General features: G+C 46.5%; 1 protein-coding gene across 9 annotated transcripts in view; it reads left to right on the forward strand.

The window, feature by feature from the left end:
* The window catches only part of LOC118502984 (collagen alpha chain CG42342), an 89,644-nt gene that overhangs the window by 18,119 nt on the left and 44,692 nt on the right, over nucleotides 1-26,833 (forward strand). For all 9 annotated transcript variants that reach the window (XM_036035769.1, XM_036035774.1, XM_036035772.1 and 6 more), the window contains exons 2-3: nucleotides 22,847-22,926; nucleotides 26,431-26,466. In XM_036035769.1, coding sequence (XP_035891662.1) covers nucleotides 22,847-22,926; nucleotides 26,431-26,466 — 116 coding nt within the window. The remainder of the gene's footprint in view (nucleotides 1-22,846; nucleotides 22,927-26,430; nucleotides 26,467-26,833) is intronic.

A 26,833-nucleotide genomic window follows, 5' to 3' on the forward strand; every position in this document is an offset into this window, starting at 1 on the left:
TGACAGCGGCTGTGTGCGTTTCCAAAGTCTCGGGTCTCGATTCGAGCAAAAACACGCATTAGGGGTTTGGTTTTCAATTTCACTCCAGCTAACCGCTTTACGCCTCCGCCCGGCTGGAGGTTAATGTGACAGGCAATACGGGAGAGCCAAATTTCACATCACATTAGCAGAAAGGATGCGCTGGTTAAAGGCGAATCTCGCTTCGCTCTAACACTCCTCACGCCACTCAGCTTCAATTTTTGGGGGAACGAACGAACTGGCGACTAATAATTGTATTCGATACCGATAATTATGATTGCGGCTAGCAAGGACCACAGCCGGCCTAGACGTCCGTGCGTCGTAACGGTGGCAAAAACCCGGCAAGCAGGATCGGTTTGCGTCGGTAGCTTTTTGTGAAATGAGATACTAATTGAATGTAAATTTAATAATCCCAGCTGGATACTGTCATTAGGAGCATGTGTCCTATTTGAGGCTGATGACTTAAGTTAGAAGAGTTGGTATGTAAAGCCGTGAGCTGTCAAACGTTTAAGCATTGTATTTTTTGCTGTTGCTTCAAGTATAAGTCAACATTATTATATGTATTCTTTGGTCCATAAGATCGGGGCCATAAAGGCGTCGCACGGCAGGACCGGGGTTCAAACTCCATTCCGACAACCTCCATGTACGCAGAACTGGCTACCTTGTTAAGAGTAAAGTAAGGCTAGAGTCACTGATGAGTCGTATATGACTAGCAATGCAAACTTTGTATGGGATTTTAAGGATGAAGTTGGATGACTCAGACGACTGAGCAGGAATTCCAGCCTGAGACAAGGATACCAGACACGACTAGTTAAGGTCTATCCAAGTCTCGCGTGTCCGGCTGGACACAGCCGGACCACATCTTATTCGGAAAGACTTTCCTCAGGCTGGATCAACCAACCAGCAACGGATAAAATCAAGCCTAGGAGTTTAGCGATCAGGTCTAGAAGAATTCCATTATGAGATTGAAAGATCACTTAGAAAATTAGAATCCAGGAGATTATCAGGATATCGTTTAATTTTAGTTGGAAATAGGTCGGATGACCCTATCCGTCAAACCCAATACAAAGTCTGTTCGACTAGTCGTATGCGTCTGAGCATTGACTTTAGCTTCAGTAAAGGATGCCAGATGTGGCGCTAATCAAGGCACTAGGAGAAGCCTTTTGTCATCGATCCATGAGCGGCTGCAGTTCTTCACACGGCAGGACCATATCTCATCCGGAAAGACTCTCCCTAGAGAGGACCAACTATCCAGCTACGGATAAAATCGAGTCGAGGAGGCCAGCTCGAGAAGAACAAGATATTGCACCATTTTGTGCTACAAGTCCTGGAGTACAATATCCAAACATCGTTTAGAGTATTAATCCATTTTCGATTCCGAGACCTAGTTTGTACTGTATAGAACTCCAAACTAGTCGAATTGTAGCCTACAAACGTCCAAACGTTCCCAAAAATAAACTCACTTAAATCAACATAGCTCACAAAGCTATCAACTCCATATTTAATTTGCTGCCAGCACCAATTACCCGCAAAATATGCAAGCAAAAAAAACACCTTAATGAAGTTACCAGTAATAATCAGCATACTTATTGTGAAAAATGTGACACAGATCGATCTGCACAAACTCGCACAGGCCACACCATTCGTTCAAATATTCCCGACCCCAAACCACCGGAGTGCCGGAAGTGAGATGCCTGGCGTCAGATGCCCTTCATTAAATGCAGTGTGAAATTCGATTTCCCACTTTTGCGCCACTTTTCCAGCGTTTGCCCAAAAACTTTGCCCCCCCAAAACACAACACACCGGAGGTGGCATTTCGGATGCGGTACGTAGCGATGGATTGTGACAGAAAGCGGGCACCGGACTCGCTTCCCGGGCCCGAGCGGGAATTACAAACATTTATGATAATAATGCATTCCTAATGGAATGGTAATGATGAAATATCTATGCACATAATCAGATCACTGGTTGGGTCGGGGAGCGTGTGTTCGTGCGATATGAGTGACAGTTCGATGGCAGTGAACCGAGTCGGAGGAGGGTGAACACGGCAAGCTAACCGGAGACAAATGTGGGTTTGATGGTAATGGTAAACTTTATCGGAATCTAGGCGGTTGCCACCTAACAAGCGGATCGCGTACTTGCGTACAATAAGTCTTGTTCGATACGGTCCTGCGCTTATCTCCCGCCGGTGCTCACATGGCATTAGCTTCGGTCGCTGGGGTGAATTGTTTGACGCGAGATTGTGGTCTGACGCGAACGGAAAGGACGTTGATGGTCCTTTGGTTGCTCGTTCCGGCGTGGTTATAAATATCCTGCGTCCTGCAATTTATTACACTCATTTCGCACCGCTCGAGCATTCTAGGGGCTGCTGAAGCACATACGTAGTACATAGATGCAGCGCTGGTGCTGTGTGTGTGGTTCTGTGGGGCGCGACACAAGAACCACAGGGCGACCCAGCAAGCGCATCATGCAAGGGAGTGGTCGAGAGCGTAATAAAACCACAGAATAAGTGCACACAGGGAGGGTGGTCGTCCTCCAACGCTGTCCACACTTAGGATATGTTTTACCCGGGAAAACCCGCACCAGCGCATGAAGTCAATCCTCTCGCTCTCTGCCGGACGACAGGGATGATGGTGATAATTTTCTGGTTTTTTGAATTTTGATTGAGATTGTCGTGACGGCTTTGGTCCATCGGTCATCGGGCGGGAGGACTATGGAAAAACGACGGAATGGTTGGCGGAAACCATTCAGTGTCGAAAGCAGTGTCCCTACTCCATCGCTTGAAGCACTTGAATGCAATCGAATTTCGATGAAAATGCAAATACATGCACTCCATCACGGAGGACCACTTCCTGGTAGAGGGACCTTCGGGGATTCCGTAGAAGGTTCATCCGAACGAGATGGCGGAAACCGCTCCCGGGGGGGAACCGGGTACGAAGAATCGAGTCCGAAATGCCTGGAAGGATATTCGAACGACCGTACTGCTGCAAATGGCAGGTTTGACTATCAAAAGGTGTTTTTTTGTTCTTCTTCATCTTCCGACCCGAGCCCGTCAGATTACTCAACCACTCTGTCATGCTTTTCCCGATGCTGCGGACAGTTGAGTGGATCAGTTGAGTTGCTCTCTAAGTCGTCTAATGCTACCCGTTTCCCTTGCTCATTCACGCTCGGGCTGACGTGCCACACACACAAAAAAGGGTTCTACAAACTGCCCTGACGTGTGCACCCGGGGTTTCACGTCCTTTTGGGCGTGATTCAATTTCCGGACGAAAGATTTTCGGTCCATTCTTGCGCTGGCCAGGCAAGATCGATCTCTGGTACGCCACTGCTATGGACGGCCATGGTTTACCGGAAGGTGCGCTGGGACTGGTGCTCCGGTTTGCTGACGACGCCCCGATGTCACACCGAATGCAAGGTGACAAATGAGTTTTGTCGATTTTCTACAAATTAATAAATAAATCTTTCCATTTCGCCGGGCGTTCTCGGGGTGGCACGATTCGTGCGGCTCTGCACATGTAGCTACTGTCACTCGGGTTTTAGCTCAGGTTTTTCTTTTTTTGCCCATTTCCATCGCGGGCCGTAAACTTTGTGTCCACGAGCGCACATTTATCATCGTCCTCGTCTCGCGGGTGTCGTAGTTTTATGGTCGCGAACGTGACACGTTCGGTGGGGACACACCGTGGAAGAAAGATTTCACACATTCACCGCGAACACCAACCAGCCGCGAGTTGGTGGGCGAAGAATTTTCCCGGGAAACCATATTTCCCACCCTTAATGGAATGGGTTGAGCGTTTCTTCGGTGAGATGCTTTACGAGGGCTGAAATGGGAGCAGCCCCAACTTCTTTTTCTTAATTTGTTTAGTTTTAGTGATTTATTGAATGTAACTCGCGTTACGAATCTCGTGTGTTGGAGAAAGAATGTTCGGAAGAATTTATTTAATTATTTAAAGAACTTTATACCACAATATAAGGGTGGACCGTGGTTGTTTTTTTGTTATTGCTTGATACTTTATTGCTAAGCTGATCGTAAACAACGCGCTGTATTAAAAGCGGTCGTAAATTGTGTGGCCAATGTGGGAAAAGTGGTGCCGAGTGTCATGTGTAATAAATATATAGTGAGAATGTTCTAAAGCAAAAAACAAACGGAACGTTTTACCTTGGCTAGTGGCAATTGAATGTGAAATGTTCGATCTCATTAGTTAAACGTTCGTGCAGAATGGATTGTGCAAAACCTTGAAAGCGAACGATCCGCTCGGACCAAACATGCTAAGGCTTTGACACTTGTAATTTATGTTTGCCGAGCAGGAGATGCTGGCTGCGCTGTCACGCACCTTCCATTCTATGCCAGCAGGCAATGTAGAAGAAAAGCTAAGAAAATTTAAATTTTTAATTAAAACATCTGGTCCGGATGTTGGGGGGGCGCGCGCGCGCATTGCATTAGTGTGGATGGTGCGCTTTAACATCAACACCGATGTAAAGGACTGGTCGATTGTTGTAATGGTTCCGATTCAATGGTAAGGTTGAGCGTTTTTTTTTTTAGTTATTCAAATTAGCACCCTTTTACTCTTCTGTACGGTTTCACCATTCTGGAAGAGTGTTTAGTGATGGGCACCGACGGGTTGTCTCCGGATCAGGCCGGTTTGATTCCGGTTCCGACTCCGAATAAATGAAATCGTCGGTTCCATGCGGAACCGTCTGGAACCATCGGAACCGTTACAGTTGTTAACCCCTAGAACTTTAAAAATCGTTGGACAATTTAACAAAAGTGAGCTCATACTCCCTAATACGATTGCGATTACGTTTCTACGATTCCTGACGGTTCAGCCGTCCGAATCCGATGGTTTCGGACGGTTCCGACGATTCCGAACGGTTATGATGGTTCCGTAAAGTTCTAACAATTTCGAACAGTTCCGATGGTTCCGGAAGGATTCAGAAGGTTCCAACGATTTTGGACGGTTCCGATGGTTCCAATAGCTCTGGAAAGTTCCAGAAAGTTTCCAACAATTCAGAATGGTTCCAACAGTTCCAGAAAGTTGCAAGGATTCCGGACGGTGCCGATGGTTCCAGAAGGTTCCAACGATTCCGTATGGTTCCAACGGTTCCGGAAGGTTCTAACGATTCCGGACGGTTCCGAAGGTTTCGGACGGTTCCGGAAGGTTCGAACGGACCTGGGCGATTTTGACGGTTTCGAACGACTCTAATGGTTCAGGATGGCTCCGATGGTTCCGGACGGTTCATCTGCCTACCTTTTCGAACTGGTTCCAGTTGGTTTTTTTTAATCGTCCAGAACCAGTTCCCTCTTCTTTGCCAATTATGCCCATCCCTAAAGGCGCCGTGTTACTGGATGCTGGTATCTTAACAAATCGGAACTGTTGATGTTTGGCATTTGGTACAAAACGCAACATTGTGCACACCTTACAGTGCGCTCTGTGGTAAGCGCATATTATTACATTCACTCGAATCTTTATGCACTTTCCCGGTGAACAACTCGACATAGTTGCACCATTCGTTCTTTACTTTATGCAAATAGTTTATTTTTCCCGTTCGTTCCGGTGTTCGGTTCGGGGTTGTGCTCTAGTATGCAAAACAAGGGGATATCTACAGAACGCTTGGAAAGATGTCATCAAGACTGCATCGGTGCGTTTGGCTCAAAAATTTACCTTCCACATCGGGGTGTCGTACGGGTGTGCATGAGGTGAAGAGAAGTAAAAACCCCCGATGCAGGATAGCAGAAGAAATTGAATAAATAATTTTCTCGTTAAGGTACATGCGCGAACTTCCCTCTTCCCTTTTGTACAGAGCGTGTGTGTAATGAAAAGTCACTTGCATTATAAAGAAGAGCTCCAACTTCGCTTCTCGTCACCACCACCACGATGAAGGAAAATTGGCAATAAAATTGTTCCCTTTTTCGAGGGCGCAATAGCAAATGCTACAACCGGCACCTCTAACTTGGAGACGAATTTTATCGCAATGCGTGCGGAGCGACCGTTTAAAAACAAAAATTGCATTTCTTATGCTAAGCCAACAGCACAAAGACCATCCCCTTCTCGGGAGGTGGTTGGTTGGTCGTTGCTTTAAATGGGAACTCATTAGAATTCATGCAGCAGTGAGTTGTGATTTTTTTTTCGGGCCCCCGGGGTTGAATCTCACTTCGTTTAATGTTTCGGTTTGTTCAATGGAGCGATGAAACCATTTCATGGAATTGTTTTTATAGTGTTGCTTTCCATTATGAGAGTTTGTATGAGAGAGAGAGACAAAGAGCAAGCGACAGTGTATGACATTTTATTAACCTTAATAAAACATTGCAATAATACTTTCTGTCTGAGGGTTGATTTCAGTCCGGGTGAGTTTAGTAAAGCGATTGTCTAGCCGCAATATTGTGGTTTTGGTGTACTTATGTTCCTTTGGGGGATCTTTTTTGTTGTGTTGATAGAGTCTTCCGTTGGACCAAAGACAAAGACGTTACTTGATGTTGAAGTGTATTTCTACTATTTTTATTTAAATTTATCCTCCATGTTTTTCACGTTTTTCAGATGACCCTTTATTTTAAATTTTAGGGATTTTTTTTTCGATCATAATTGACTGCTATCCTTAACTTCAAAATAACCCAAGCTGAATGGTCAGTCTTGCGTGCTGGGAAACAATTTTATTTTATTTTATTTTGATCTACCTTTATGATACAACGACTAGATCGATTTAAAGAAATTTTCGGGTCAGTCATATTAAAAGTGTTGTATTGAAATATTTATTTTACAAAAAAAATTAATGATCTTTCTGTTTCCGAACAGAAGAGCCGTTCATGTGAAACACATGTCCTCCTTCATAACTCCATACGGAAAACATCTTCCGGTTGATGTTTCCCATTATTCATTTCTTTCAACAAACGCGAAACATGCGTTTTGGACAAATTGGTCTACTCAACGCACGCACAAACACACACGCTCCGTTGGGGGAAGGTTAAATTAGTTCTTCACATGAAACAATCCACAAACAACGCACCGGAACATTTTCCCTAAACTCACTCCAAGCGCTCAACCACAGTCGTCATCATCTTTCGCCATACAACCATCGAGAGGGCGAAACACAAAACTCCAAAAAACCATTCCGTGCTGGATACTTTTGATGCGCTGTACAACTTCCAACGGATCACCACACATTAGCGTGGCCTGGGCCAATAATCACATAAATATTTGGAAGATTGCGAGTTGCTTGCGGTTGCTTGTAAAGGTCTCCCGCTGAAGGATTCAACCGCTGCACGAAACGTTCTCGCCGATGCTGCGCCCGTATCGCCCTTAAAGCAAACATCCGTCAAGGCAAGTTATGGAAAAGCTGCTGGAGCAAATCAAAATTATTTTAGCCCAAAACAGGCAAGGAATCAAAACCCTTTAACGCGGTTTCGAGACCTCCCACGACCTTACGAGGGTCGCGACTCGGGGCCGTTCCAGCCAGTGTGTTAAAACATCGATCGGGTGCAATAAATACTACACAACCAACCCCCTTGGGACCTGCTTTTTTCTCACCCTTTCCGGGCTCATTAAAACTCCACGGGTGGTTCGGTTCAGTGTTTGTATTCTTGCGGAGGTCCATTTCTGCATCTCCATTCGACACGCACGTCTTGATTGATTTCATCGCATTTTGTGGGTTAGAACAAATGGGAAAGGATGAGACTCCGCCCGATTCCCGGAAGGAATCCTCCGGAATAGCGCGTGGATTCGTCTCGAATTGCAATTGATGACATCAATTAATGAGCTCGCGCTGTGAAGATCTCTTTGGCACCCTCATGTCTACTGCCACCCGCCATTGTCAAATGTCAAATGTGTTCACTTTCGGTATCGAATGTCTCAGGCCTTTTTGTGCACTTTTCTGCCTCGTTCGCCCCGAATCACTGCAGCCGATGCACAGCTGTGAGTGTGTGTGTGTGTGTGTGGTCGGTCCAGCATCCCAGCTGGAAGCGAGCGTTAAATATTCATGGCCCGATGGGCAGAATGCCACAGCAAAATCGCAACCCTCCCGGTGAAGAGCCTCGTGGTCGCATAAATAAATGCGCGTGTGAATGCCAACCCGTCCGGGGCATAAATCTCACACACAGCCAGACCAGGAAGCGTGTGTGGCATGAGGGCTAAAATTTGTTTATTATTAAATCCATGCACAGCTGGTCTTCGGTTCCGCGCACACGGAACCACAGTTCGCGCCACCAGAGCAAACGGGAAAAAACATCCAGCTCCGTCGCGTCGGTGAGCGCGTATTGGCATTCTATCAACTCGGTAGGAAAGTTAATCCTTCCACAAGGTTCCGGGCGCTCCAGGCAACCTCACAGTGCATCCTTTGGGTTTTGAGAGCGTGAATCCATATGGAACACTTCATCCATGGTGCCACATGTGCTCGGCTTTTAATATTTCATCGCACAACTACGCGCGCGAAACGCCCATTACACAACGATGCTCGATGATGGCATCTTCGCGCGCAAGACATTGCCATGTGTCGCTGGGGATACGAGTTTTAGGGTGTAGTGATTATAGAATAATTTTAATTCCTTTACCCGTTAATGAGCGCAAGCTCTCGTGCGCCACTGTTGCGCATGGTTTGCGAATTTTCCGGCTGCATAAGCACACGGGCGTATAATTGTGCAGCAGGGAGCAGGATGCCTTGGGCCGAGTTCTTGAAGTTCAGCGGACTCGCTCACCCAACCCTTTTCCAAACACTTTAACGAGCGAACCAGTTGCACTCTGACCATGATCAAGGCCCGCAACAGCCATTCCCGGGTGTGTTTCTGTGTGATTGAGCAATAAAAGTTACGCCGACACACCTCCGAAAAGGAAGCTACAGCGTTGCAGCAGGGCTGTGGTTCATCGGCTTTCCGGGGTGAAGCTTTTGTCTCGCGAGTCCTGCCGCACACCACAGCCAGCCACAATATTTGTGTAAAACTTTACACATCCCCACTGGCAGAGCTGGCGAACTGCAGTACGGTCGTGGTGACTTTCGATTCGGAACAGAAAACCGCATCCGGCCCAGGATAGTGGTGGCAATAGTGGTGGGCTAGGAGGGTCCATGATATCCTTGACGGGAGATCGTCCCGTACGAAGTTCCGTGCAGTCGCAAAAAGCGGCATCTCGTGCAACGGTTGAACAGTTGGCATTTCGCTGTGGTTTCACTCTGCGTTCCGGAACATTGCAGACCGAGCATGGGGACAAGTAGCTGCAACTCTTACACACACACGCTTAGCCGATCCTGTTGAACCTTTCGAAGCTGCAGGATTAAAGTCTGGCTGGCGGGTATCCGTCGATGAGGTTTCAAGATTGATGTTCGACGCCCGTCATCTCTCCTCCCAGTCGCTCGCCTTACTGTAGGAAAGTGTTCGACCGATATTTAAACACGCAGCGGACAACATCAAAGCGAACAACGACGATGCGAAACGATTGAGCACACGCAAACGTGGAAGATGGTCCAGACCTCGGCTGGGCCGCGATATGCTGTTCGCCAATGTTCGTACATGTTTATTTACAACTCAACTCAGGCCTGGAATCGCACGGTCGGTCTCGGTCTTTCTTGCCTTGTCCCGGACACCCTTGTGAGATCAGCTGTGCACGTTGCTGGAAACGGTTGAGGTAAAAGGTGTACGGCCGCGCTTCCTGGATGATCGGTTAGTGTTTGCATTTACGGTACCGGTCACTGTCACTGTCAAATGAGGAACATTCGCCAGCAACCATCTTTGCAGCTACAGCTGGATGGAATTGACTATGTGTATTGGTATGGGAATGGTAAAATAACGTTTTACTATTGTTTTATTTATCATTACACTGAAGTTGTGATTTTTTTTAGTTATTCAAAATAAATGGTCTCGTCGTATTGCTAGTTGCACATCTTAATGTGTAAATTATTCTTTACACAATTAACACTCACAATATTCATTACTATTATTTGACTTAATATTATGACACTTATTACCAAGACATATTTAATCTTCCCTGACTTCTATTGGCACTTTGACACTGTCCAATGGCGATTTCTAACCTAGTCGTTTATGGCTTCCTTGACTTAGCTTCTTCCCAGTTCGATAGCCAATCCTGCGTTCGAGGGCCAAGATATTACCGACACGCCGTGAGACACACTTAACATCACTTCGCTGCCGTTGAAATGAATAGTATTTGCAAGATTTACAGTGACATTTAGTACGTCAGAAAGCGTAAATAAAGGTTCCGGTAGATTAATCCTTTTGATTTATGATTAGAAAACGAACCTTGAGGTGGACGACTCATTCAGGCAGATAAATAATGCAAAGAACGCAGGAGAAAGAGCTATTTTGACCTTTTAGCTAATAATATTATCAATCACTTTTTTTTTTCAAGAACGGCTTGGCAGTATTGCTATATTATTGATTACTATCATGAAGAGAAGAAAACAAGAAGAAAATGCAGCAGCAAAATGTATATCTGCACATCAAAATCTTGGTTGGATCACCCTGATGTATATTTCATGATGTGTTCTATGGTCTCTTCGTTCCCGTTTTACTATTATGAAGTGCTTTTCTTATATTTCAGAGAAGGTATGAAAAAATAAATAAAAACCCCGATATTACCTCAATGTAGTCCTAGTAAAACCTCTCTTCTTCGAATCAGGCATAAAATTCTCAAACCCGTCTGCACGGGTTTTCAATACATCCGATATGCCTATCCAGGAAACTGGTCGCGTTAAAATGCTTTATTTGCTTCACCTTGAAATTGATCTTCTGTCAGGCCGGTAAGAGGTACCAGTTTTTTTTTGTCGTGCCACGCATGAAGCTCGAGTTTGAAGATTGCATAGCTGCAAGATCATGTTAATGGGGGCCAACACTCACACACACACACACGCATCTGGTGCTCCATTTTAGTGCCAGCAATTTATCAATAATTCTGCAAAGTAAAGAACGGCAATAAAACTCCAACCAGATCCCAGGCCAGTGCAGCACAGCTAATCCACCGAACGGACATCATCTAGGCATTGCCCGTTAATGGAATGTCTGCTGCCACGGTTCGAGCCGAGATGCATCGCTATCCCGGAGAGATGCATCTGGTCGCATCGCTGGATATATGCTGATTGAAACCAGCACCGGAGTCGCTTCGTCCGGGGATCGTCCGGGGACAGCTGCTGATATCGTTTGCCAGATTGCTTGGCACGATGAAGCATTCGAAAAACAAACACCAACACCACCACCAGAGGCGCTCACCTTTTTTTCCCCGCCGGCCGAAGTGGGATGAATGGGATGGGATGGAGATCGGCACAGCAACAAGACGCCCATAAATAATAAAACAGCGAAAATCGTATGCAAGCAAGCGGCGGAAAGTGATCTGCGCGTCTAGCTAAAAATATCTGCAACCGGCGCGAAGGATCCCGGCACTTCCAGCACGGGGAAAGAGACACTGAGCCCTTAGGGAAGAGCTAGCTCATTTTTCGCTTCCAGTTCCACACACGCTGCTATATGTTAAACGATATGAAAGGAGAATAACGCTAGCAAGGAAGGGAGTAAAAAAAGTAACAGACACTAATAAAAATAGCACTCAGCCGGGGGAGAAAATGGTTTTCGGTATGGTTTATGGTTATTGGGAATGCCCTTTGATACCATCCGGTTTGCCACGATTGAGACACTTTACGGACGGTAGGACAGATCCACCCCGTACCCCGAATCGCATCTGCCTCGTAAATAACGCTGTTATTCTTAATTCATATTTCCACTCGCACAGCCCCGTGTCGGCGTATCATCGGGTCGCTTTCTTCAGGATTGTTATCTACTCCAGGACCGTGGTTCGGCAATGGTTCGGGAGTTTTTATTGAGCTCCATTGTATTTTTTTTGTTGCCCCGAACCGGTTAAAAAATGTGAAGAATGTGTTTTCGGAGGGAGAAAAGAAGTGTCATTCGAATTTGAATATGAAACAGATGCAGCATCAACACGCTCGTTCGCCCCTTTTGACACCGAAACCGAACCGTGGCAGGGATCTGTGAGGTGCCCGTGCAACCTTGATGGCAATTTTTCGGAGTAGATTTATCTCGCGTCAAACGAGCCTTCCACTGCGGTCAATGTGGTTTGTGGTGGATTCGTTTACAGGGTTGCATGGGCACCGCTCGACAAAGTATCGGATTTCAGTCCCGTCAACCGAGCTCAGCCAGGCTCAGAATCATGGAGAATGTCTTCATCCGCCGGAGACTTCTAGATCGCAGCGGGCCAGATAATCGTTTTTCGAAAGCGAGAGGTAATGCAACTCGGTAACAGAAACAAGATGAGGCTAGGATCAGATCACCATATCCATGGCACTGGGAGTACACATGGCAGAGTATAGACAAAACCTCATCAGAACTTGAGGGCGAGACCCATCTCTCCGAGACCCTTCTCCAGCTAAGCAATTGTGTGTCAGTGTGTGTATACATATTACATTTCATTGATCGTTCCGTCACACTCGCGTTACGAAACAGCGTGACACACTTATTACGTATGGCACTGGCATACTGGCTAACTTTTCCCACAACTGGCACTGAGCACCTCATAAAAGCCGATCGAGCGACATTAGCGGCACAGGAGGGCGAACCGAAAGTTTCCGCTTTTGGTTTCTGAAAACTAATTTCCACTTACAAACACAACCACGGAGGATAGTTAAAAAAGTTTTTACACAGTTCTTTCACGTACAACCGATCGCGCGAGAGCCGCCCTTACTGAACTATATACTGTCCCTTATCAGTGTGAGTGGGTCGAAATGCTGGTTCATTTGTTTGACGTCCGGATGGGCAGGTGCAGCTGGTGGTGGAACTTTAGACCAGCTGGCATACCACCCCAACTCCTCAACTCCAAAGGGGTGGGGGGCGATGGGTCAGGGAAAAGTTTAATGACTCATGTGCTTGAAACATAAATTATGCCGCCGTATTACTCTGCAAGGAAGCACGAAACGGAAGTTGAGCGGAGAGTGCGAGTGGCACGTAGTAGGATTCGTCACACTTATTACCAATTCATGACGTGTAAGAACGGTTGATAAGGTGCCGCACCTTTCGGTGGGAGAAAATCGGAAAATTTTCGCTGCAGTCGCAGCGCTTTCAAAGCGACCCGACACGGAATAGGCTTACGTTCCCCGTACACGTGTGATACGACTTCGGTTAGGTGAAAAATAGTACCCCGAAAGATGTTCGAAGCGGCGAACTGCGGAATGGAGTGATTTCAGCGCCTATTTAACACATTTTTCGTGAAGGAAGCGAAATCCACCCTAGGAAGTCTATTCCCCAGAAACGGCACGAGAAATGGCAGAAAAGAATTATTAGTCTAATACTCCAAAACGCTTGGTACGTGAAGCGAATGGGGAATGTGCCAGCTCGCCTGGAAGACAGCTTCCCTCACAAAACAGTGCCGCATTCTTTGCCGGCGCGTTAATGTATCGGGCGAACCAACAACACCGACCGACCGGCACCATCTCGACCCTAGGGCGAATTCAATAACGATTAATCTGTGTGATTCCATCAGAGGACAAGCGTGTTACTTTTTGTCACCTTCTCTCGGGCGGGCGGTTCGCCTTTTTTTGGGGGAAACCTTGATGATGGTTTTGCCCAAGGCCGGCCCAGCTTGACACGACAACACTCGTTGACAACTACTCGCCGGAACGTGACAATATTTCGGAATTTATTATTTCCTTCCCCTGTGTGGTGTTGACGACACTGCCACACTAAGACACGAACCTTCTCCCCAATCAGTGTCATTCAAGTTGCACGCTGCTCCCTCAATATCCTTTTTCTCGACACGTAGCAAAATAACTTCCCCCGTCCCGGTGGGAATTCCAGCGAAAGAAGAAACGCAGCACGAGGGCGAGCGATGATCAGGACAGGAAGTCAACATCGAACTGGAATGGTTCCGATAATAAAATCAAACTGTATTGGAAAAGCATTCCCTGGTAGTTGCTGGGTGGAAAAGCAACCCCTGACTTGGTTGGCGAATTGTACCAAGTTTCGTTCGAAGGGCCACTGTCGGCCAGGCTGCCTACTTGCCTGCGAGTGGAATAATTCAAGTGGTTCGTCCGTAGCCGAAGACAAACACCATCGCCACCGTCAGAAGTTTGGTTCAATTTTGTGGTTGGAAAGAGATTTATGTGTTTTTTGGCCTCCCCGATCCCGATCCTTTCCTTCTGATCCCGCTTTTCCTTCTCCCAAGTGAAAGTTGCTAGTGAACTCGGGAACGTTTTTCACTTCCAGCCGATTGTTTCCACCCAAAATCCCGCTGGAGCATCCGACACCGTTACCGGCGGAGTTCGGCCGTGCGGTCTGTAATCCGTTGGTAGTGTGGTGCCCAGAAACGAATCTCGTTTGAGCGAAAAAGTTTTACCATCCCGACTGCGCAAAACGACTGAATTAACCAATTCAGATCAACGGATTTCACTTGTTTGTTTGCTCCTTTTTTTTCGCTTTCCGCGCTTTTGTGTGAACGACCACCGATCCCTTGGGATGGATGGAAATGGAAAGGGCGGTTGGTACCATTTCTTTCGCTCTCTTGTTGTACTGCGTACAGTGGGACAATGTTGGTTGTACGTAAGGACAAAATTGATGGAAGGTGTTAAGAGCGCAGGAAAAGGATATCAGTAGGCTTTGCTCAGGGGTGAATGAATTAGTTGTACTTCGAGGGTTATGTGTAACCAGAGCTCTATGAAGCTCTGTCCTCACAAAGAAGCTCTTCGCCCTCACGAGGTTGCTCTTCGTACTCTTCGAGCTCTTCGCTCTCACGTGATATCTCGTCTTTTGACCTCAAGAGGTAGCTCTTCGTACTATTCGATCACTTCGCCCTCATTATTTTATTAATGCTCTGTCATTTTCATTATTCTAGCACTTTATCCTTATGAGTTAGCTCTGTTAGATCCTTACCCTCACGAGGTAGCGCTTGGACCTCATGAGAAACCTCTCTTCGCACTCTTCACAGTCTTCGAGCTCTTCGCCCTCATGAAGTAGCTCTTTGCATTCTTGAAGCTCTTTGCCCTCACTGAGCAAGGAGCTACCGGGGGCCTCACCTCTCGTTAGTTATTCCTTTCTTAATAACAATAATATAACACGTTAGTTATTCCTTTCTTCTTTTAAAAGAGTTACTTGACACAATGAATAATGAAATTTTTTTGTGGACTTAAATGGTCTATGAAGGGATAAATTGATATGCTCCTCAGAATCTTCTCGTAGCTTGAAGGTTGAGCCTGTTAACTGTTAACTAATAACTTTTTATACTTTGATTCTGTCATTAAAGCCACCAAATTCTAGAACAATAAAATCCATTTAATCCTGCTCAAATTATGGTGACACGTCCTCGTGATTACGATTAATCTTCAGAGATTATAGTAAGGGATTATCTCATTCCTTCAATCTTTTTAGATTTGATTTCCCAAATACAACAAATTTATCTGTCTATCAAGAAGTTCATATATGTATCCTCAGTTTATATTCTTTCGTTACTTTGCTGTTTCGAATAAGACGCTCACTAATTTTGACCGTCCCCGGCTCAGTCCACTATCTCAGTGTGCCCATTTTGACTAATGCCCCGTGGGGCACGTCAGGAGCAGGAAGCGAAAGAAAACTTTCAAGAACGGCCAGAGAGTAACAAACAATATTTCGCTGATGAGGATAAAGCGGTTAAATTAGTTCGCTCGTTCTTCGTGCTGTTTCGTGCTGTTTTTGCTGCGCTGTTGTGTAAAGGGCGCTCGCGGTTCAACCCCAGTATGGAGTACTGCTCCGTTCGCATAAGGTTGCGGTTTTGCCTGCACGGTAGAGATTTCCACGACGGCCCGGTGTTCGGTCGGTCGTAACGATGCTCGATCTACCCGGACCCAAACGGAGCGACACGCGAATATACGTAGAATGTGTTGTAAATCTAATTGTCCTGATAATCGTTAATTGATCCCGGGAGAGATTACGCAGCAGCCCGGGCAGCATTATACGTTTGTCTTTTGCGTGTTCGGTTTCTTTGGAGCAGTGAAAGGGAGCGTTGGGTCAAAAGCGACACAAGACTCGCAAGACAACGCAGACCATGGTGATGGGGCATACCATAGCAGTCGTCTGTGGTGTTTATTAATACCGTGCGTGCAGAAGCGTCCCGTGCAAAGGGATGGTCCCGTTGAGGTCGGTATTTGCCGGGAGCATCACTGACACTGCCGGTATATCTTAACGGTCACAGTGCCGGAGCCGGTGACGACAACGATTACAGCGGCGACAACAACACGCGGTTCGGTCGCGACAAACAGTCGCCCATGCAGCACCAGCTCTCTGCGGTCGATACTGTCACACGGACTACGCCGAAATGCTGAATGAAGAAATATTTTATTACTTAGCAGATAATTACAAACATGCTTCGGATTCCATAATGCCAAAGGGCTAACGGGTTACTTCGGTCGCCGAAAAGCGGTACTCGCAACCGGAGCTAGAGAATATGGACGGTCTGCGGCATTCCTTGGTGCCCTTGGTGTTTGAGCACCAGTTTTAGTGAGAAAACTTTCACACTTTCCACCGAGTTCGGAGTTGGTTGGTGCGGTTTTAGCGTATATGACTTGTGGGTTCGACAAAAGGCACAGAACAGTTTATTTTTATCAAAACATTTTAACAGTTGTTGTTGCGATTCTGGCAGTAAAACGCGATTTTATCGCGGTTTCGCGTGGCGCTAAACGTAGCCGAACTTTTTCGGATTTGGGGCAGTCTTGTCTTTTATGGCACATTTTAGGCGAGATTGCGGTTGATGGCGAAATTGCGTTCCACCGTCCCGACACACCGCCCCCAGGACTGCCTCGTGGCTACCATCTAATCATATACAAGTGAGCACCGAAGATAAATATAAACCCATTATCGAGGTGCTTCCGAGGGTAGATTTATGAGCTTTAAATGGGAGACACTTTGGACACACGCGAACCCACCAGCACGAGAGCATATTAACATTTCTCCTTCACCGAAAACAATACAGCCCGACATCATTAGTCCTTGAGTTATCTTAACTGTTCCTTGAGAGCGGGGGTGGGGGGGGGGGGAAATTTCATCCACCCATTACAACGACTCTCAATACAGCAGCCACAACTATTGTCCTTTCGCCTGCCTGCCCGGAAGGACCTTTTTGAATGATGATCTTAGCGACACGAGTGTGTCTCATTTTCCACTCATTTTCTCGCTAACGATGTCACTCCTCCCAGCGTCCTGGTGAGTCGAAAAGAAAATACGACAGGCCCTAACCTCTCCAGCCCTGCGCGGCAGCGCCCACTCGACGACTGCTCAGCCCCGCGGGAGTGTCTGCCGGAGTGCTTCAGTTTTTATGGAGCTGGCTAGCTCGCTGTTTATTTGCAGCCCCTGTAGCTGAAGCCATCCGCCCATCCGCCTGACTGATGGGTTGGGTCGTAAAACGCCAGCGGAGAACGCTCATTAGAAATTATAACAGAATTCCTTTCTGCAGAATGAAGTGAGCTGTCACGGGATCGGTGGTGTGGTGAGGACCTGACGGTTGACTTCAAGTGTCAATTGCACACACCCCACAAGCACCGAAACGATGTCGTACCGGAGCTGCGATACGCTTTAGATGGTGAAGCAAGGGAAATTTGTTGAAGATATACCAGCCATCCCATACAGAAGGGAAGGAAGTCTGCTCATTATTATTATTATTATTGCGGGCACAATATTTATGAGCCGTACGGATTCGAACCGGCCTACAGTGCGCTTTTGTTCCCGTTGTTCTATTATTCGCTTCCGATTGATCAAATCGCAAACGATCAATGAGCCAGATTAGAGAATCTGCAATGGAGAGCAGGAAGCGCGTAGGCTTTACGGGGTAGAGAAGAACACAGCACATCGGAGCTGTCGTTGGTTGACTGCGTGGCCACACTGCCATTCATTGCCGTTGGTTGGCTGCGTACACCCTAAGCTCGGCCTGTCTTAAGCAAGCCAATCGAGCGTGTAAAAAGCGGGGCACCAATTTCTGTCTTCAAATCTCCTCGATCCTTCTGCTGCCTATATTGGTGATGTGTGTAGGCAAGCAAAGCCACAAAAAAATGCGATCACTTCGCCGAACCGTTCCGACCCGGGATATATCTTTCGACATCTGCATAATCTCAATCAAATAAATCTACATTTCGACTGTCGTCTGGCAATGTGCGGACGGGTAGCATGTTTTTCCCCTTGGCTTCATTCCCCTTACCCGACTGCGGGTGAGATTTTTTGCGCCTCATTTCCACAGCACCAGAACATCGAAGCAGCGTGCTGGAAACGGAATCCGATGTGGAATGATTTACTTAATACACTTCCATCCCGACCGAGTGTGGAGCCTCACTAGGTGGTATATACTCGATGGTGGTGGTAGGTTGGTTGTTGCTGCTAGCTAGGCATTGTTGAGCGACCGAGGTGTGCGCCCGTGAAGGTCGCATTTAACCTCTAACTTTCCTGCCACCGGGACGGAACAAAGTCAGCCAACCCAGCAGGAGGTTTGCGCCCAAAGCGAACGAAATCAAACCCTCTGGCCGGGAAGCCTTGTTGCTGGAGCTGTGTGTAAGAAGCAGGTTGATTGAATCTTGAACATTCTTTTGCACTGCATGGCGAAATGTAGGCCAATCCTACGTGGAGATTGCTATTTTTATGGCTTTTTTGTGTGAGGTACGGTTTAAAGAACATCTAGATGAGGCGCACCGTGGAAGAAGAACAAAAAAAGGTTCCAGTTACATCCTTCCGGTTATCACGGAAGGAATGTTGAAGCGTAATATGATTGCCTTTTTATTTAAATTATGATCATAAGGAAGGCTAGAGAAGGATTCTGAAGACTCAGGACGCCTAAAGTAAGGAAATAATACAGAACGTTAAATGTATTTGCATGCATCTGGTCGATATTACAGCCAGTCAGTAGGCACATAATAACCTCCCACCGCGTTACATCTTTTAAAAATGTGTGTTTGATTTATGCTCAGCAAACATTACGAAGCCCTGATGCTTCGCCGCGCGTTTACTTAGGACGAAGACTTACCGAGAACCCCGGCGAAACTTTACGCTCAGTGTGCCTTTTATTTTTAAGCTCTTAAAAGCTCACTCTGGTTCAATCTGGTTGGTGGGCAAACGAAAAGACATTTGTTGCGTGGGCCGTATCACATCGCTCACGGTCTTGAAGATCCCTTACGCCTCTGTTTATGAACGATTCACCAAAACCGTTGCTGCTCGTTGGAAAGTTCCACCCCATTCATTCACCTGGCTATGAACTTTGGGTTGTTTTTTGTTCCTCTTGCTTGTCTCGCATTCAGCTTGAAACAAACAAACACAACGACATTAAGAGCTAAAGTCTGCAATATTGCTTTCGTAGCGGTTGTCCAGACGGCATAGACTTTGGGGGAGGGTGAAAATAGGCCAACCCGAAAGCAGCAGATTGATGTGAGGCGATTTTTCATCATTTCCATTTGCGACCAAATCGGAATAGAAGCCTTTTTAGACCATCCCATGGATTCATAGGTTTGGGTTTGCCGGAATCGGAAGGCAATTTCCGTGCAATGGGCGTTAGGTTCGAGATCTTTTGTCGCCGAGATCGATTGGAATCTTTACGATTTTGTCCACGGGTGAAAAAAAAACCTGAAATGGTAAGGTTTGTGGGGTTTTGTTGTTTATTCTTCTCTTCATTTTCCACGGGCCCTTAGCTCTCGGTGCAGTTTTTGTGAGGATGGAGATCTAATTTTAAGGTACGAAGCTTCTGCTTTATTGCTGTCGCCCACCGTCCACACAGTAACACCATGTACAGTGTATACAGTGAGGGAAAACAGAATAAGACCACCTTCTGTTTTTTTAAATCGTAAAATTGAGGTTATGATGCCAATTTTCAACGAATAGCCTTTTTTGTGCTTTAAAATATAATTTAAAATATAGAGATAAATGAGAGAAAATCAAGAGAAAAAAGCGACGATCGACAGAGAAATGCGAGATAAGCAAGATAGAAATGAAAGAGGATCGAGAGAGGCATAGGGGCGAAATTAGAGAGAATCGCAAGTCAATCGAGAGAAAAACATAAAAATAATAGAAAAAGAATCGAGAGGGGAATGAAAGAGAATAGAAAGAAAATTGAGGGAGAATCGAGAGAAAACCGACACAGAATCGACAGAAAATAAAAATGTAAACGAGAGAGAATCGAGAGAAAACCGATCAATAATCGAGAGAGAAATTAGAGAGATTCGAGAGAGAAATGAGATAGAATCGGGAGATAAATAAGAAAAGATCGAGTGAAAAAACACAGAGAACTGAAAGAATCGATAATCGAGAAAGAAATAAGAGAGAATCGTAAAAAAATCGTGAGAGAAATGAGAGTCAATCATCAACTTACTTTGTATGACCGATTCAAATCGCTTTGCTATGCAATTTTGAGATTCAGGATGCCAATTTGACGGTCTTGGCCCGACCGTGGTCTCAATCTATCGCTCATCACTGTACAGGCGACAACATTCATCGTCCACCACCGTGTTGGAGATGCAGGTGCCCTTGCTGGAACGTGGTGGGTTATTGGACGCAGCCCAGGCGATGATACTTTATTGGCCGAATTTTTATCGACAGCTTTTTTCTTCTACTTGCCACCCGATTCTCCAGCCTTACAATAATTTATTGCCGTACGAAAAGGCCAGCCAACGGAAGGAGCTGTTTTCGGGAACTTCAACACGCACACCGACAAAAAAAAGCCCCCGAACCGAACACGATATAAAATTCTCAGCAAGGGATCACAGATGCGACCGGTGGAATGCCACGCCATTGTGTCGGTGAAATAATGATGTTACGCAAAATGTGTTTTTCCCTCTTCTGCTGCTCGGCGCATTCCACGCATTTTCCGCGTGTGCGCCCGCACCCGATCCACCGTAACAGTAAATGATGTTTCGCTTTGGCCGATTTTGGGCCAATTGCTAGAATTATTACAAAATTATTTATGAGCCTAATGGAAAGGGAGCAATGATGGTGAAGGAAGGCGGAAAAGCGAAAAAAGGTACTTCTTAAGCTACGGAAAATGTGTAGCTTCAACGGGACCTGGCTCTGGAGTTGCGAAAGGGCGCGAGCCGAAATGGGGTCTTTCTACAATTTCTGCAATTCAAAGTGACTGTTAGTTGATTTTTTAACGATCTGTTAAAATGGTGCCTTTTTTGTGGAAGGGCACGAACTTCCATTTGGCGAAGGATTGCAGATGGAATAAACAAGCCATTTTCGAATTATTGGAAATTTATCCTTCCAGATAGCCTTTTTGGTGGGAAAAATATGTTTACAACCCCTTGAAGTGTGTATTCAAACTGATTACTGAACTCTACCACCGCTTGAAATACCACGAAATCGACGTCGATTTTCGCCACACAGACCCTCGGAGCGCATTCTGTCTTGGACGGCTCACGCACAAACCCTCCGGGAGTGTCATCATGCTCACGCTTGCAGGGCTCGCTTAGCCGTAATTTATCCGTCCCCTGCAGTTTGACATCTTCAACCATCAGCATCCTCGGTCCAGCCGAATTTCGATGCGGGCAGATGAAAAATGCTTATCGCCAAAACTGTTCCACTAATGGTGCACAATCAACAAATTCGGTCACCATCTGTGGGCAGAAAGTTTGGTCGAGCGGGTGCGTCCTCCAGGCGCGTCTCCAGGTGTACGTGAACGTGCGCGAAAGGTGTTTGGAAGGAAAAAGTTTTTTCTCTCTTCACATTTTCCCGCCATCACCAGGAGCAGCTTTTGCCCTGCGAAACCGCACTCTGCTCACGTCGAAACAAAATTGTACGGGGCAAAACTTTGCTATGCCGCCCCAGCCGCCAGCTTGCAACGAAGCGGCATTATTTGTGTCCCGGTCGGCATTTTCCACCAACTTCACCAACCACTGCTGAAGTGCGGACAAAATCGAAGAAAAAAACCCCCCGAGAAGAGAGTCAAAGTTTTTGCACGGTTGCACAAACAAAAACAAGCGAATTTGCCTGCAACAACAGTGGGGACCCCCTTGTTGCAGACGACGACGCGATATGAACCACACAGAACAGTGCAAAGGCAATCGTCTGTTTTCGCGATACAAACGGACAAGATGGTAAATAAGTGCCCGGGACGCACAAGCTAGAAGGCCTGAAGGAATGGCGGGTATCTAGGCTATAGTGGCTATCAACAGTTGTAACACTCCATCAACGTTAAGACTTGACGGTTAAAAAAAGGCATCATTTGGTACAGAGACCGAGGCCTCTTCCGCGTCGAATCAAACGCTGTTCCGCTGTTCCTCATTGGGAATTAAACTTCCGCTAACGCACTCTTATAAACTCAACTCCTATTTGAAGCACCCCGAACGCATAACATCCTAAAAAGCAGTGACAGATAGAGGGTCAGGATGGGCGAGAGCGAGATAATAAGGCCTGCCCGTGCCTGCAGGACTTTTGCGGGCTCAACACTGTTGTTTCGGAAACGTCTCCAGTGATTTAACGAAATTAAATTAAAATCTTCTTCCGTCCTCACGGCCCTCACGGGTTGGAGATGTAAAGTTTTGCCGCCTTTAATAAGGCACTTCCCTTTTATCCTTTTCGCACTACGCACAGGCACACGGTCAGGCACACACCCGCTGGCAACGATGATGTTGATGGTAATTTAATCAAATTAAGGCACTTTTCCCGTCGACATGCTCTCGTCTTGCATACGGCTGCCAACACGCGCAACCAGCTCTGGAGGAACTTTCGGAAGCGATTCGGGTCGGCCACTTCCGCGTGCCAAGCTCGAGTTCGAGTGCTCCGTCAACTTATCGCAGAATTTGACCCCATTTGAAGCTCATTTAGATGAAACAATGAGAAGAAGAAAAAAAAAGGGCCCACAAAGCTCACTCATATTATTATCTGCCCTTCTCGTTTCAGGACCACCCGGACCACCTGGGCCACCCGGCAAAAGAGGGAAGCGTGGCAAGAAGGGAGATCCCGGCGATCCCGGTGTGGAGGTAGGTGTACGCTCACTGCAACCGGCGGTAGCATATGGTTTATCCTGGCTCGATCCTCACTAAAAACCTCACAGCTCGCTCTGAATCTCCTCAGACCGTAGTTCGGCATTCGTCAAGATCAAAAAACCACTTTTCACAGCTCCACGCAGTCCGCGCTCCCGGATTCGGAACGGTGGGCGTGAAGAATGCAGGATTGACGGATGTGGATGATCACACGGGACAGGAAATTTCTTCCACCCTCCTTCACACCCACAAACACGAAGGGCGAAGAACAATTTGTCTTTTGTGGTGCAGCTAAAACAGCAGCAGCAGCAGAGACGGTCCTGGTGGCCTTATCTTGACGCTGCGGGTGCGCATGTGAACTGGCCCGAAGTAATTAATTATCGTAAATTACACGGTCGTTTGTTATTTTAACCCCTGGACATTTTCCATTCAAACGAAAAAAAACTCCCCGTGGGCCATGGAGATTAGAGTGACCACGCGCGTTGCTGTAAGGTTTGGGGAAGTAAAGCCAATAAAAAATATCTCGCCATCGTTTCCTGCTGAGATGAGATCAGTCAAAGATACGGATATGGAGTCGTCGCAACAGTGCGTGCGATAATTTACTGTGGAGCGCGTTCGGCGATTTTATTGTCGGGGCTCCAATTTTGATTCCGGATATTGCTTGGAATTTGGAGGATATTGGTGGCATGTAGTACTTCTTGAAGCAAGATGCAGTTAATTTATTTTCTTCTTCAATAATACTATTCTGGTTGCCTCGCCTGATATCTGGACACCTGGTCTGGTTGATAACTTCTTCAACATTATCGACCCTAATACGGTTTATGATCGTAAATCCTGAAACTTTTACATTATTTTTTACTGTAATCCAACCAGTTCTCGCTTTGCCTTCCTCTTCAAAATGCAAAAGAAGCTGTTAAGCAAAGTTTAACGATTTTCAAACCAACGCGTCTGAGTTTGATTAAACATCGCCAGCATCTTGGTGCTCTGACACGGACTGTTTACTGAAACTATTCGCACCTTCCAGCGGTATGCATGAGTGTGCGGTTTTCATCTCCTGCCACTTGTAAAACCCATCAATTACATCCTGCAGCTAACCCACCCCCCACCAAACCGACAGTCTATCTTATCGTCAGTAATGGCTGGCCTGGAGATGGAAAAGTTTCGCAAATAGCTTCAACCTTTCAACCATCGGGGTGTGTGTGTGTGTGACTGGTTGCACATTTCCAGTGCAATGGTATTTATGCAAACTTGCATCCGTGTAGTGTGTTTTCTTGCTCCGAACATCCAAAAGTGGGGGGGGAGGCGATGAGCGAATATTACAATCAAAAAGCTGAACCACCCCAAAGGATAGCTTCCACCTGTCGTCTACGAAGAAGCCACGGGGAGCGCTCCCGAAAACCAAACAAAACTTTTGTAATTCTATCATCTGTTAAACAAGTTGCAAACTTTTCTGCACTCCTGTACATACCAGGATGACACCGCACGCCGATGGTCCGTTACTGTCTGGGCAAAACTTTCGTTGCTCGGGCCGGAGTCCTCGGGTAAGAGATGGCTCAGAATCAGCTACCACCGTCAGTGCACCGTGCTTAAGATGAAGCTCGGGCGGGACCGGGATGCTACGGGAGTGCTTTTATTATGCACTCTCTGGAAAAACTCATCAAATCTCCAGTTCCACTGTCTTTCGGCGTTGTTCGGGTGGCACAAAAGTGTTGCCGATGCTCGCACAAGTAATATGCAACGGTTGAATGTTTTTGAAAGCTATTCCACTCCGAGCTCAGTTGGGTCGTTGAGTAGCGTCTTTCACCACCTCGGAGCACACTGGCTGGCTTCTCTATCTCCAACGGCACTACACCACAAATCCATTGGCCATCGATGGAATGGTTCTCCGGGCCGTTGTTCGAGAGCTGCCGTATGACCAAGACAGTTCAACTCGTTGCAACGAGGTTATGGCCGGGCAGCATCTTTTTCTGCTGAGCGTAGCGCAAACCGCAACGGAGACACGAAGTGTCGAAGGATGGAACATCCGGAAGCGGATGTTGAAACTTTTATTAGCCAGCTCCACCGTAACCCGATCCCCAGGGTTTGACCGTGGCGAGGCAATTCGGTCGCCCCTTTTCTCCGCAAGGCTCGTACGGGGAGCGAGAAACATCATGAAGGAACACTATTTACTGGCAGCCAGTGAACCATGCATCAGTAAGCCGAATGAATCTGGACATGCCAAGCGTTGCTGACGCTGAGCCAGCACGATTATCCCGGTAGTGTGCCGGAGTGTGCATGAATCATAAAGCTAAATGATTGCATTTCGGGGGTGGATTCTTTTCTGCCATGAGGTTTTTTTTATTTTGGGCCGAAAGGTGTCGGTGGATTAGGGATTGAATTGCACGGCTCTGGCTCGAAGCATGTAGCAGCAGCAACAGCAGCAGCATGCAACAGCCTGCCGGGCAATAATCCTGAGCTCAGCTTGTTTGAATTGCAGCCGTAGAACGGAAAGGACACACAGACCGTACTTGGATGAGGCTCGAGCTAAAGATACAATTTGTATTACCAAGCGATTTGCATTGTGGAGCTGATAACGTGAAAGGATTGGGCTATTCTGCAGTATGATAGATGCGTTTTCTCATTTGGTCGGGTGAAGCACAGGGACTAGGCTTACTAGGCCGGTGTCCACATTCACGCCTATCAGTTAGGCAATGACCACAGCGCATGGATAAGCAAATGTGATGTATTTCTAATACACTCAAGATAGGTATGATGCCCATTAAACCGATCCTAACCATTAAACGTTTGGGTGGTTCGATGGCCGAGGCGAAAGCGGCGCTAGTCCTCATATGGCATGACCTCGGATCAAATCTCTCCCAGGTCTGCCTGTTCAGCTAAGGGTAAAATCAAGTCACAGGAAGCCAGAAATTAAAAGCCCGACACCTCTCAAGGTTGTAGTGTCAAGGAAGAAGAACCATTCAGCACTGTATCGGAAGATAAAATATCTCTACTCGAATTACCTGAAGTTTTGAGGACTTTCATTCGGTCAACTCTTGGAATTTGAAACATAAAAACAAAAACAAACCCATGTTTCGATATCGGCCATTAATAAGCAAATAAAAACACATTTAAATCAGAAACTTTCACGTCCCAAAACCCCCAAAAACCCGATCCGGTTCGTTTATTGCTCCAACTCTGCTCAATCCTGGAGCTAGTAAAGCTGCCCGATTATTTATTGTTTTATGGGCCAATTATTTCACCTTCGCGGCCAGACGGACGTCGCCATGCATTGATTGATTGTCCAGTTTTGTATCACATCGGCTAGTGTCGGACCAGTAACGCGTTGCAAATGGCGGCCACATGGGGTGTCCTTTTAGACGCATGGTTTTTGTGTGTGTGTGTTTTATCGCACAATAATACAACACTGCAACACTTTAATGCCGTATGTTAAACAAGCAAATTAATCAATTCCTCTCTCTCTCTCTCTCTCTCTCTCTCTCTCTCTCGCTCTTTCATTCGCAGGGACCGACCGGTCCACCCGGTAAAAATGGACTCCCGGTAAGTGTGCGTGTGTGCTTATGTGTGTCGATGTGCAAAAGCATCGGGAAAAAGGAAAATGCAGGCAAATTAATTCGCCTCCCCGTATCATAATTGCTTGGCGACGACGACGAAAGCACTGCACCTCAATATTATGATTTATCTCTTTATATACACTCCTTCCGCACAATAGCGCGCTTAATGCTTTAACGATGCCAGCAGGTGGAATGCAGTGGAAAGAAAAATCGTTTCAGTTGCATTTTTGTTTTCCATTTAGTCACCCACTATCATACGCCCACATATCCTTGTCATTCTTGGTATTGAAGTAACATGCACGCAAAACAAATTATAAACAACTTCATTTTGATTCATGTTTGCCACTCTATAT

Source organism: Anopheles stephensi, chromosome 2, assembly GCF_013141755.1.
Source record: "Anopheles stephensi strain Indian chromosome 2, UCI_ANSTEP_V1.0, whole genome shotgun sequence".
Classification (NCBI taxonomy): Eukaryota; Metazoa; Arthropoda; class Insecta; order Diptera; family Culicidae; genus Anopheles; species Anopheles stephensi.